Source organism: Centroberyx gerrardi, chromosome 8 (assembly GCF_048128805.1).
Source record: "Centroberyx gerrardi isolate f3 chromosome 8, fCenGer3.hap1.cur.20231027, whole genome shotgun sequence".
In the NCBI taxonomy this organism is placed as follows: domain Eukaryota; kingdom Metazoa; phylum Chordata; class Actinopteri; order Beryciformes; family Berycidae; genus Centroberyx; species Centroberyx gerrardi.
This window is the reverse complement of record NC_136004.1, coordinates 27166010-27180178: the sequence shown is the minus strand read 5'-3', so window position 1 is coordinate 27180178 and position 14169 is coordinate 27166010. Positions and strand designations below refer to the sequence as shown.

At 41.1% G+C, this 14169-nt stretch overlaps 1 protein-coding gene across 1 annotated transcript in view; it reads left to right on the top strand.

Annotated features, from left to right (window-relative positions):
* The first annotated feature begins 13619 nt into the window (after positions 1–13619).
* The window catches only part of rtn4r (reticulon 4 receptor), a 38530-nt gene continuing 37980 nt past the window's right edge, over positions 13620–14169 (top strand). Inside the window, exon 1 of the mRNA XM_078285233.1 lies at positions 13620–13785. Coding sequence (XP_078141359.1) covers positions 13764–13785 — 22 coding nt within the window. The 5' untranslated portion in view covers positions 13620–13763. The remainder of the gene's footprint in view (positions 13786–14169) is intronic.

Genomic DNA, 14169 nt, shown 5'->3' with positions numbered 1-14169 from the left:
GGCCTGCTGGTCTGAATCATGCTTGAAATAACCTCTGTTTCATTATCAAAGTGTAATTGCAGTCAACAACATGACACGATTAATCAAAGTGTTTTTCCGAATTGGGTGGAATTACCTCTGTGTCATTTAGAGGAGCACATCCAATCATGACATCACAGGCACATCACAACAAATTAGATGGTGCGGTTTCCATCTAATGATGTTTATCACTTGATGTGTAGATCTAGGGAGTTAATCGCATTTCCTTCACTTAGCGTGAAACTAAGTGTTTATCCTTGAGCCTAGCTAACATGTCTGTGTTTAGTGATGCTATAAGTGCATCATGACTGGAAAGTTATCTACAGAAGACGTTCAATTACATATTGCCAGGAGGGGAAGTTTTTCAAATTCCATCCAATTGCTTTTCTGCTTTCAGCCAATTACCGGCTTTTGGCCAAAACACTTCTTTCATTATTTATCATAAAGCGCGTCGGCCTTGTCAAGTAGACCGCTCTCACCCTGATCTAAGTGCTGTTAAACACAACACCAGTGTGAATAGTGAAAGGTGTCAGAAACACAGATACTGGCTCCGGGTGTTGCCGGTCTGTCTCCACCAGCCACTGCCAAGGATTTAGTCCTGTGAAGATGGCCTGCCGAGCTGACGGTAATTAAGCTCCACATTTCCATTGATCTCCTTCATCTCTTCCTACATCCTCCCTGCCTCCTCCTTCATTCCCTTTCTCCTCCTAAGGAGGGATCCTGAATAAATAATGCAGGTTTCCAAGTGCGGGTGTGTTAATTGGCCTGTCTTTATGGGCCCAGAGGGTTCCTGCTGACCTTTACGGAGATAGCCAGTAGCCCGGGGCCAGATGCCTGCAGAGAGACAAAGTGAGAGCTGTTAGCCATGGGACACTGTGGAGGCAGCTACCCAGATCCTCTGCAGCTATCGGGATAAAGACGGACCTTGGAGTTCATCATGCTAGATCTAATATGACTTTACCTGTGATCATCCCATGATTTCCATGATTCCTCCAAGCCTTATTGTCAACTATCTTTTTTTCAACCTGTTTTCCCAGATAAAATCGACTGGGCATACTTGCTCTTTTGCAAGAAAAATAAAAGTCGACTGAGCATACATGCTCTTTTTGCAACAATGCCCTACTACTTCACATTCATACAGTTGCACACATTCACACCTGGGAGCCACCAAGTATAACCAATCTTCTACTGTTGGCCACTGAGCAGCTCCACTGGAGCAGTTCAGAGTTAAGTGCCTTGCTTAGGAGTGCGTTACTCAGTCACTTTTCCCACCCACATTTTCGAAACGGCAAACTTCCAGTTACAAACTGGCTTCTCTAATCTCTAGGCTACCACCACCACCTCCCAACAGTTGAAGCCTGCTCCTCATTGATCAGCATGTTTTTACATAGATGTGTAATTAGTATTTGATCAGCATCATAATTCTAAGCATTAATGTGGTTTGAGTGCAGAAAGTAGCAATTCAGCAATAGTTTCCGCTTAAAAGGTGCAACCAATTTGATTGATCTTGAATGTCATGCATGCTGAGGTCGTGCTTCTTGACAAACTTGACAAAAGTTAGCCCTTAAAGCTTGCAGTAAGTCTATCAATGACTGATATCCATCCCTCCTGCTGTCTTGAGATGGCACTAGAAATGTCCAGCATAGCCACAGAAATGATAACAAATGGTCCGTCCCTGTGTGGTGCCTGGCTCTGCAGATGCCAGGGTGAAAAGTCAAGTCTGTGATTGCGGGACACGTGAAGGGCGTCACAGTCGGACATGTGAGCCATCCATCACTTATGAAATCTCTGAAATTTTTGGGACATGGAGAGGTGGCAATGGACTACTGGCTAAGCTTAGACTTTCTGCAGCTGTCATTTTTCATTCCTTCTTATGTTGTCGAGTGGCATGATCCAGAGTAGTATATGATGTATGTGATGTATTATGTAGTAGGTATATGATGTATTATGGTATAGTGATGTAGTATGGTATATGACATGTATATGATATGGTAAAGCCCTTTGAGACATGTTTGTGATAGAGGGCTATTTAAATAAAATAAAAAAACTCAATTTAACTCCATACATGTTCCCCCGGTTTCTATTATGGCTAATGTAATGGATTTCATTCCATATATTGTTAATTAATTTCTGTTAAGCACTAAGCTCATAAGCGCCTCATGTTCACATGATATAATGCCATGGTCTCCTTGAGAGATCATGCTAGAGAGAGTGGGATGAGTCATTATTTCACTGAGTTTGGATGGTCATGGGTTTTAAATAGTGGCAAACCATATAGGTCATTTGACAGATGCCTCTGCCCTGTGGGAAAGACATTAGCTGTGTCTGTTGTGAAATGCAAACTAGATTCAGCAACACCAGCAAGCCTCTACTTAGATCCAAGACCTTGCATTCGCCATCTTCCTATTTACTGGATATCTAAAAAGAGAATCCTCAGGCGAACCCCTCACGACTTTCCATCAACTTCTTATGCCAAATGCTGGCGAAGTGAGCGGATGCAGCCCCCCCGACTCATCCCTCACCCCGCCAGGCTGAGGGCTTCCCAGCGTCCTCGTTCAGCTCCTGCTCAAGGCTAGTTGGAAACCCTTTTTGCACGGGCAAGTTCCTCAAATCAAACGGACTGCCCCATCTGCGATGTCGATGGAAAATGTTCATCTTGCACTACCTGTGAAATGGAGAAGGAAGATCCATTCAGTGTCGCTGGGGAGAAATGTATATTTATGTGTGTTCTGCTAAGAGGCGTTTGGGTCTTTTTGGCGGGCGAAAAGAAGAAAAATTAATAGTTGCGCAAGCCAGACTGGCAGATTAGTCTGAGAAATATGACATTTTGTTCTGTGGTTGGGCATTGTGCAAGAGTCATCCTTTTACTGGACATGGACATGCAATCTTTATGCTCATATCTTATCCTCTTTAAGCTTAGGGAAAAAAAACCCTCTAGATTCTTTATAACATTGATCATGCACACTGACAATTTCATATCTCCAAATCATATTATTCTGAAAGATTTAGCAGCAGACCACATTTAGATTCTTAACATGTGCATGCCATCACACTGTATCTATCTCGGCCCATCGCTGTGTAATACATGTATGCCACATATTATTGATGTTATAGTATGATACCATCTATATATCTAGGGAATAAGAAGATCTCATTATATGATTTCACATCATAAACTCGGTAACTGTGGCCGCCGATTGCATTTGAATTTCAATATTGGACTCCACTGGATTGACAGATCATCAATAGATAAAACTCTCTCTGAAATAACTTTGTGGCGTATCGTGTTACATTTGCTGAAAAAGAATGACTCTAGACAATAATTGTCTTGAGGAATACAACAAATCTGATCGCGCTGGGAAAAAAGCACTGCATTATTGCACTCCTTGTGATGGTTTTTCCCGAGACTAATACAATGAGAGAAGAGAAAAAATAGACTAAGCTGATAATCCAATCTGATTCAGAACTACAATGAGGTCTGCCTTCACTCAGCTTGTGAACAACAGAAGCGCTTAACACTACGGAATTTGGTTGTAAATCCTCGACTCCCTTAATAATTTGAAAGGTTACAGTGAGGCAAGTATGGCATTTTAACTATTTCCTTTTTACTATCTGTAGTATGTAGGGAGTGTGACAATCAGCAGTAGCCTAAGAGAACTAGCTATTTCAATTACCTTTGCTCGCTTTGGAGATATTTCAAACCTTTTCCCAGGTCCTAAATTTGATGGCAAGGTGCAACATCAAGTCAGAGAGGGAGCGACTGAAGTGAGGTTGGCGCTGGAGATTACGCTGAATGAAGTGAGGCAAATTACCTAATTCCATTTAGAGATCATGTAATCGGCTTTATCTACCGTGGAGGCGGTTTTAGCCCCCTAAATAATCTGAAATGAGAGGGACTTAAGGAATGAGGAACCAAGAGAGCATTTGCCTCTGCCGATGCTTGTCGGCTCACCTTGGCTTTTTCCCCCTGACCTGCTTTGACATGGAAAGCAATGGAGTGCAAGACGGCTGAGTTGCTGGTTGTTCAAATCAGAGCACATCCTGCTGGTGTATTGATTTGAAGTAGTGGCAGAAAGGAGGCTACACAAAAGATAAATAAGTTTTTGATGTTAAAGATGGTTGAATAGGCTGTTTTAAAACACATTGACCACACTTTAAGTCTTCGACCCTGAACTCCTACTTCAAAATAAGCACTGATGAATCACTGGTCTGTATGCATAAATAATGTCAAATGTAAGAATATCTTTCGAGTGGCAAAATGCTTAGAAAATAGTGGATGTGGATTTTAAGAGTGGAATATATTTAGGGAACAGTGGAGATGATTCTTAGTGAATTAGAGCAGTTTCTCATCCTATAGAAATGTCTGAGTCATGTTCACAGTCCACCACTATCCTCAGAACACATTTCATGATTAGGACTTGTTATAGGATTAACTGAAAACACAAATTAGGTTTACACTTTTAAAATTAAACAGTTTATTGATGGGTTTACTTTTTTTGAAGCTACAATCTTGCAACTTGAACAAATTGAAAAAATTGAAAAAGTTTCAAATTGGTTTTGGGAAGAGGAAAGTTCCTGATCAACCAATGGCATAACTAGAAGACAACACTGAACAATTCTTCAACATTAGACATCATTCTTATCACTAAAAATGTAAATTAAATTGATTCCCTGACCCTGCAAACATATGCTTAGGATTTAGAATCAAGTCTCTATCTCCGTTAGTATCATAGTTATGGCTAAAAAAAACGATAATCGTCTAATGGAGAATCCCAAATCTGGATCACCACCAAAGTCGAAACAATTGTTCCTTGATTTACGGCCTATCTGACCACCAAATTTGATGGGAATCTGTTCATCATTTTTTGAGATATCCCACTGACAGACAATAAGATGTCATCAAATACAACCCCTACTCACTGAGCTGAGAAATCTTTCCCTAAACTGCGACCTGTGCAGATTTGTGAATGGATCCTGAAGTGAGCTGTGACTTTCAGTGTACATCGAGTTATTTCTTGAGAAGCTTTGTGTATTCGCCACTGGACTGGAAATGGTAGCAGGGAGAAATCCTGGCTGACATCTGGTATCTATGCCCCTATCACCCAGTAGACAAGACCAAACCAACTCCAGATGAGACAGATGCGCAAAGCGTGTGCTCATCCAAGCATCAAGCTCTCTCTCTCTCACTCCCTCACACTCTCTCTCTCTCTCTCATCCTCCTGCTTTCTCTCTTGAAAGGAAAGAGAAAAAAATCAAGGTCGGGCCACTGAGCACGTGAAGTTGCAGAGAATAAATTTCCACCTACTTGTCCTTTCCGACCCACTGCCAGTCTCAAGGAATGTAGCCTTGTCAAGGCTGATAATATATGACTAGTGAAGACGTATGGCATGTTTGCATGGGGCCCTCCCTCCAAGTCTACTCTCCCTTTTCTCCTTCCCCTCTCCTCTCCTCTCCTCTCACACAGCACTCAAATCCATATAGGAAGGGATGGGCGGATTGGAGGCTTAATTCATGAGTCTGAAGCAAGTCCACATTGTCCATGTTTGAGTAGAGGAGAATCTAATTAAAATGGCAAATGGAAAGAGAAGAGAGAGAGGGGGAGAGTGAGCAAGAAACTGAGTGAATCAGCATAATTACAGCTTAATGCAAACAAGTCCACATTGTCTTTATTCCAATGAGTTAATGAGGTTACGGACTGGAAAAACAATTCCATCACTGCTATTGTCTTCTCCAGGCCACCAAGGAAAATGAGCTGTCACCCGATCTTAATGGCGACAGGGTTTTCACCCGGGCCAGAATTAATATCTGACTCCCGGGCCTAATGAGCAAGAGCTGGGAGAGCAGAGCGAACTGTTTGTCCCGCAAGTTTGGAGAAGAAAGAGAGGAGAAAAGCAAAAAAAAAGAAAAAAAGATAATAAAAAATAAAAATGGATGGCTCATACAGTAATGGCACTTTTGAAGGAATGCATTGCTGTGATTGGATTTTGCGCCTCAAGGGCAATGACTATCATTTCAATTCAAAGATGCTTTATCAGCGTGACTATCAAAAAATTAACAGTATTGGCCAAGTATTTTTTCGTTACATTGCAATACATAATGATAACACTAAAACAATACAGGGAAGTAATTAGGCTGCTAAATTTGATCTAACAAATACGTAGTTGATCAGTTGATTACAGTAATTTCACTGCTGGTATCCTATAGTCAGTTATTTTACAGTCAACTCTGTTTTAGCTGTATAGATAGATAGATAGATACTATATTGTCCTACAAGAGGAAATCTGGTGGATATGCAATATTCTCTAGATCTTTTTTTTTTCTACTACCGACTTCCATAGCTTTCTATCAGTGCAATTGGTCCAACAACCATGTGCATACTGTATATATGATGCATATTTCTTAAATTTCTTTTTTATTTTTTCTATGTACTACACTTTTTATATATTACGTACTCTTATATACTATGTGAGTCCTAAATGTCTACTTTAAATTGATTTAAATACTGCTTTTTTATAATTTTGTGTTGTTTTATACTTAATGCGACCTATGGGGAGCAACCCACCAAGTCAAATTAATTGTATGTACAAACTTACTTGGCCAATAAGAATAATTCTGTTTCTGATTCTAATGATTATTGAACAAAACAAACAGAAAAACACAGTTAATATCAACTCAGAACAGTCTTTTTTACAGACACATACTAAAGAGCGTGGCTAGTAGTGCCTTCCTCCCCAAGGAGGATTTGTATTTTCTCCTCCTTCCTTTACAGAGAGAAATTTGATTTATTTTTTATTTTTTTTATCAAATTTCCTCATTTTTATCTAACTGTCTCTGTGCTGTGGGGTTGGAGGGACGCTGTGAAGCTCAGTTATGGTCTAGCAAATGGGCAAATAGGAAAAGGCAGGGAAAAGGGTACAAGAGAGACGGCAAAGGCCTGCCGTCTCTTGTACCGGTCTTGAAGTGAACAACAGTCACTGAGAACTTTGGAAGAGATAAGAATTGCTGATCAGTATTCAAATCATGAGGAAACATTATTCCATGATCGATATGACACGGCCATGCTTGATATGTGAAATTGTGGTGGATATATGGATCCGAACATTGAGTAATTAAATGAATGTAAGGTATGTGCAAATGGTTTATAATGGCTTTCTATAGATCTAGGTACAGGTAGAACATATGTAATGGAGGTGAGTCTCATGTATGTTACATATAGCACCTATATGGATTGAACGATTGTTTAAGTTTAGATTAGAGTTGTCTGTTAACTTTCTGGTACATTGGTTCTTAATGTAATTTCCAATTTCCCTGTTAAAAACAGAAGTGATAACCTGATAACATGAATCATAATGACTTCACAGTCGATGAATCATACTTAATCAAAGTTCATCCTGTTAAACTCACACTTTATATCATAAATTTAAATCATCAGTTCAATTTATGTCATACTATGTAGAACTATTCCACATTTCCCCCCCGTTTTCTTTCATGAGAACAAACGATACATACTGGTATGTATCAAACATCCTCCCAGGTGTCTGAGAGTATAAAACCAACAATATCTAGGGAGAAGCATAAAAGGCATTGGAAAAGAGTAAATTCCAGGGACACTTGCAAGTGCTGAGAACAAATATTTATTAGTAAAACCAACACGTTTCATCTTGTGGCCTTCGTCAGGGTTTGTAAAACAATACATCTAAAATCCTATATAATAACAACCAATAGATTACTAACACATAGTTTCACTGAACCATAAAGACATAACAAGACATAACAGTCTAACATGTAGTGGTTCCATCATAATTATACAATCCATCATTGTTTCCATTCCTTCCATTCCATTCATTATGAGTGATTTATTATGATTGATTATAATTTGTAATATACCCAAACATTTACATTGTTTATTATTAGTTATTATTATTATTATGCAGCAAATATAATTTCTAAATGCAATGCAATAGTTTTTACGATAGCGAAATCATCATCATTAAAGCTGCAATAAGCAACATTTTCTGACCACTAGCGGGCGACGAAACCACAACACATTTGTAAATAACACACAGCAAAGCCGCTGCACTACGGAAGCCTATGAAGGACAAATAGCTAAGCTAAACGTACCTGATGAGAAGTCTGGCCGGTTACTAGTCTCGCTTTGACAGATCTTTCTCCCGCTGAAGGTTACATGTCCCTCAATGACAAGAGAAGAGGTAGGTAGCAAGTTAGTTTAACAAGTTTACTCACTCGCTTCATCGATTCTGTCATTACGACAACATTTTCAGGAATGGGAGGGTGTGAGGGCCGCTTTTGAGCCAAGCTAGCTTTAAAAAAAATGAAAAGCTACTTTTGACAACAAGCTTTAGAAAAGAGGTGACACCAGCAACACAGCTGGCTGCTGTGTGGATATTGGTTTATATCATTATGTCTCAATAAAATCTCCACATAGCACACGTTAGTTTCAGGATTGGTTATAAGGTCTGATATCGCTTATTGCAGGTTTAAATATCTTCCAGTGTCAGGTCTCCTTTATTTCTATCACTGGTGTGTTACACCCATCCAATCTCTCCCTTTCCACTCCTGGGCCTTGTTCATTGCTGACCTGTCTCTCACCACTATCTTCCCTTGAGTTTCTCTGCTGCATGTCAACCTATCCCTAAGTTTCCCCTTATCTTGTTCTGGCCTGGTTCTAGCTTTCAGGAATGATCTGCTTCTTCTGTAGAATTTATTCCTAGTCCATATTGGGCATCAGGAGTGTAGAATTTATACTGGGAATCAGGAGCATCTTTTACTGGATAGGTTTTACCATTCCATCTGTCTTCTCCTGACCCTTACCCCATTTCCCTTTGCTAATCTTATATGGCCTTTTTCATTTATATTCATAAGCTTCTGCATAAGGCCCTGACTGAGCTGCCTCTCCACCCTGGTGACCACTCCTCTTATACATTACCCTTTCTGGTTCTGCAGAAGGGTGCCTCATCACCCGATCCGGAGGGCCCATTGGTGCCGAATTTTTGACATCCCTAAGGCAACTATAATCTAAAGCTTAAACCTGCAATAAGCGATATCAGACCTTATAACCAATCCTGAAACGAATGTGTGCTATGTGGAGATTTCATTGAGACATAATGATATAAACCAATATCCACACAGCAGCCAGCTGTTTTGCTGTTTTCACCTCTTTTCTAAAGCTTGATGCCAAATTCCGCTCCGGAACGAAGCTCCTCCTCCATTCAGAAGCTTTTCATTTTTTTAAAACTCGTCTCCTCCCTCGTTGTTTAAAAGCCTGAAAAAAGTCCTGAAAAAATTCTCAGAATGGCGGAATCGATAAAGCGAGTGAGTAAACTTGTTAAACCAGTAAACTTGCTACTGACCTCTTCACTTGTCATTGTGGGACATGTGACCTTGATCCGGCAAAGCGAGACTGCTAACCAGCGTCACTTCTCCATAGGTACGGTTAGCTTAGCTATTATCCTTAATGCACGGTGCTTTGCAATGTTTGTCCTTAGCAGGCCTCTGTAGTCCAGTGGCTTTACTGTGCTTTGTTTACAAATGTGTTGCGGTTTCTGTCACCCTCTAGTGGTCCGAAAAATGTGCTTATTGCTTTACGCAATCGTTCAATGTGATCATCCATATAGGTGCTATATGTAACATACCTGAGGTCACTGAATCACCTACATATTTATGTTCTACCTGTGCCTTGATCTAGAAAGCCATTATAAACCCTTTGCACACACCTTCCACTCATTTAATTAATATTGGACATAATGTTCTTCCTATAGCAGCAGGACACAACTAACTTTCCCTTTACCAAAGGAACTCATTTATGCTCCCGTCCTCCTTTTGATCCCTCAGATTTTTGATGAAAAGAATAGTAGTGCCTCAGCCTAGGGAGCCGCAGCCTTTGAGACTCAACAGCTTGACTCATTTCATTACTGTCATGAATTAAAGATCCCTGATCTCCTTTTTCCATTCGCATGGCAATGATCCACCCTTAGTTAATTTACAGTCGCTCGTTGTCCGAGGCCTCCAGCCTCAAAGCTCCCATGACAATTTACCTGTGTGTCCTTTTCACTTGCTGGCGCATATCATTGTGATATACTATAATGGAATGAGGTGAGGAGTTAGAAGTGAGTGGGCGTGTTGTATAATGACTTGGGGGAGTTATAGCAGTGAGTAATCAGTAACAATATATCCTTCCCTCCCGGCACAGGGAGACAAACACATGCAGATACACTACATGCATTGGAACAGTTTCTAACTCGGGTCTCCATGCAGGAACCAAGACATCTTAACCAGTCGGCCAAGTGAGTGTTTCTCTGGCCAGGGGATACATTTAGGAGGGGCTCTGCTCTGGGAATATCCTGTTGTAGCCAATTCCTGGGATCCTGTCAACACTGTTCTCTGTCATTTGATTAAGACTCATTTCATATGCAACTCGCGTTTATGTCAAGTCAAGTCAAGTTTATTTATATCGCCCATTATCATGTCTCAATGGGCTTTACATACTATATGCCATACTGTATCTCATATACCGTACTACATCATTATCTCTACTTAATGATGATAATTCTAATTTTAAGTTCATTTAAAATGCTATAAATAATGTAATAAAATATAAACAATGTTATAAATCTGCACATTTGTGGGTTTTACAGCTGCTGAGAACACAATTATTCACCTGGATTAAAACTGGTGTTTGTATGAAAACATATTGGATATATTCTCTGAAAATAAACGTTGAATGAATGCCAGGCGAAACAAAGGCCAACCATCAGCTGAAGCATGAGAGTCTCTGTCATTTAACATTACTGATTTTATTATAATGTTACAATTTCATGCAACATTTGAATATGTACGCTGTTTGTTTTTCTCCTCCCCCCTCATCTTATAGTGGTGATGACCGTTCATAATTTGCTGTTTTGTTTTGTTTTGTTTTTTCTTGTGAAAAGCCATAAAAAATCTTGTTCGCTTGAGTAAATCTTGGCCTATTCTGCTCCATATAGTACACACAAACACACACACACACACACACACACACACACACTGTACAAGCACACACACACACACACACACACACACAAGTAAATAAATACAAGAAGAGATTATACACGCACATACATTTGCGTACACAAATGCATCCAGATAAAGGAGAAGAGACAGAGAGAACTGTGAAAGGTGACAGCGTTTCCTTTTCTCGCGGGGTGACCTCGTTCCCAGCGGGTCGCCGGCGGCTTTGGGCGGTGTCACTACTAGCCATCTGGCCCTGCTGGTCTCCACTGTGAGCAAATACCAGGCGAGTGGCTCACTGACATATTCTGATGGTGTGATTCAATATTGGAGGTAGTTGTAAGCCAGGGATAAGCCTGCTGTACATACCTCCAATTCACTCCACTACACCGCCCACCTGGCTATGGTTTCCATTCACCTACTCCCCATGGTAATCTCTTGCCTATTTCTCAATGTTCATAGTATAATTAAAGATACATTTGATCGTGTGCCCATGAGCCTCATTATACCTACAATCTGTCATTGTGTGTATGCGTCACTATTCATCAGCTTAGCTGCTATTCCACATGAAGGACTAAATGTCAGCCGTGCAATTTGAGAACTTTGTAATATTTCACTTTGAATGTGCATGCCAATGGATGTAAATATCTCAGATGCCGTGGTAGGAAATCAAATAAATAGATCACAGCACGGTTTACACAATGGGTTCAATAATAGATCTGGTCCTGTGACAAACATAAACCATATCACTGGTTACACAATGGAGAAAGAGTCATCTTCCTGAGATGAGGCGTTTCTGTGTCTCTGTCCGTGGTGCTGAAAATCTATTTTAAGTCTGCCGGTAGGGGGCGCATGGCACCTAAAGATAGTGGCACGCTGATGTGCATCCAATTCTCCTGGGTTTCAGCAAACCCAGCATAGCTGCAGAGAGCGGCGGGGAATTGGTCTTCGGTCCAATCAGCTTTGGCAGAGTGTGTCGATGGTGCTCAATAGTCTAATCACTTTTTAAAAGCCACCATTATCACATCAAATGCAAGCAAATGGAAATGTATCATGGAGCCTCTGCATGGTCCCGTGGTGTTGGATGCACTGCTGCTGTGATTTTGGCACGTGGGGGAAAAACAGAAAACTGTCCGTTACCAATAGAGTTAAAAAGGAATGTTATTATTATTATTATGACTATTATGACTATTATTTATTATTTCTGCTCAAAACATGTTTTGCTTTTTTAATTCGCTTCACAAGAGAATTAAAACATGTGAGCACTAAATTATAACGTGAAAAATAATAGAGAACAAGAATGAAATACTCACGTTAAAATGTGTATTCTGCAGTGTTGTATAAGCTGATGTAAGCTGTAGAATAATGTACTGTGAGGAGTTACGTGCAGGCACAGTGTGTTCTCGGTGTCAGGTAAGTGTGAGGTAGGTTGAATGTTATTGTAGGTACACAGTTAACCAAGCAGCACCACAATGTTTGGTGTTTTGCCAGTTTTGACCACACCGCTTACAGCAGCCCAGCCAAAATATCCGCTCCCCACAGCGAGCTGCTCCCACCAGCAGGCCCGGCTCTCCACCTGTCTTTTGGGGTGTTTTCGTATGCATGTGCGTGCCTGGCCATGTCCGATCCAAATAGATTCGCCTCACGTCAACCCCCCCACCACCACCACCCCCCACCCCCCCAGCGCATAAAACATTCATTAGAGCGCAGCCCCAGCACTGCAAAAAATATCCATCTGAACAAGCCACTTAGCCTCAGTCTTATAATCATATTTTTGTGAAAATATGTGAAAAAGGTGTAAGATAACTTTTGTCGCTAATGTATTTTTGTTTCAGGAATTTTCTAGAAATAATGATCAGTATCTTGAAACGAGGCAGAAACTGAGCCGGATCACTTCACTAGTATCAAGAAAATGCCACATGATTCCAGGAAATTCTTGAAGTTGCTTTGCATTTAATATTTTTTTATATGTTTTTCCTTATGAAAAGAAGATTTTAAGTCTCAATGGGCCTGCTAGATTAAATGACTTAAGAGGGATATTTTTTTGCAGTGTGATACAGACCTATAAAACATTCATCTCTGAATTCTCTCTCTCTCTCTCTCTCTCTCTCTCTCTCTCTCTCTCTCTCTCTCTCGCTCTCCCTCTCTCTCTCTCCGCCGAACGCACCTCGCTGCCCCGCCCTCCCTTTCCACCTCCCCATGCTAAATGCATACTGTAAGACGCGCACCAGTGCGGCCAACGTCCGTGCGCATCCACACAGCTTGCTTCGTGTACTTGGGAGATACAGCGGGCAGGTGATCAGACTGGATATGTATTGCAATCTCAAAAAAATGGATTCAATTCTGATTTTTCGCCTGTATCTTTGATCCTCCACTCCTGCGCAACACTTTGAGCTCTTTTGGGGGCTGTTCGCGCGTCCTATATTTGGGGAGGTGTCGCCCGGTGTCGAGTCTTATACTGATCCCAGTTTGGATTTTTATTGCTGTCGATATTTTTGAATCTCTCGTCCAAATGACTGAGCTCGGATGCAGCCGGAGACCTGGCTCTCCACTCGGGAAGACCTACGGCTAAAGTTTGAAGGGTGCAGGGTGCTTTCGGCTGTCCGTGTCCAACCGTGCTCTGGATTTGCAATTACCAATAAATTGCAATAAACAGCGGATATACTGTCTGTCTCCGCAAACGGGAATCCTTCCACTTGGATTTATACAGCTCCTGGATTTTACCCCCCCCCAGAATCATGAAGACCACTATTATTGATGGTGAGTAGGCGACACCGTTAGACAATAGGATATCTTTGTAAAGTTTTCTCATAAAGAAGGTAGGAGGAGGACGCTGCTCGGTTGGATGTAAATTGCGCACTAATAAAATCCACCCCGGGCAATGTCATTGTCACTACGGGCTGCTGCTCCGTGGAGAAGCTACAGAACCAAAGACTGGGCAGAAATCAGGCTATAGACGCCCTAATTTGAGTTTACTCTGCTGCCTCCTTCGGGGTTTGGTTAAACTGGTACATGACTGACAATGTAACTATGCGCAGATCCTCCTCGGATCCGAGCAGCCCCGTATTTGGCTGTTTCATTACATTTGACGATGTAAGAACCAACTAGGAGCGCTGCTATCAATTATGGATATTGCGGCTGTAA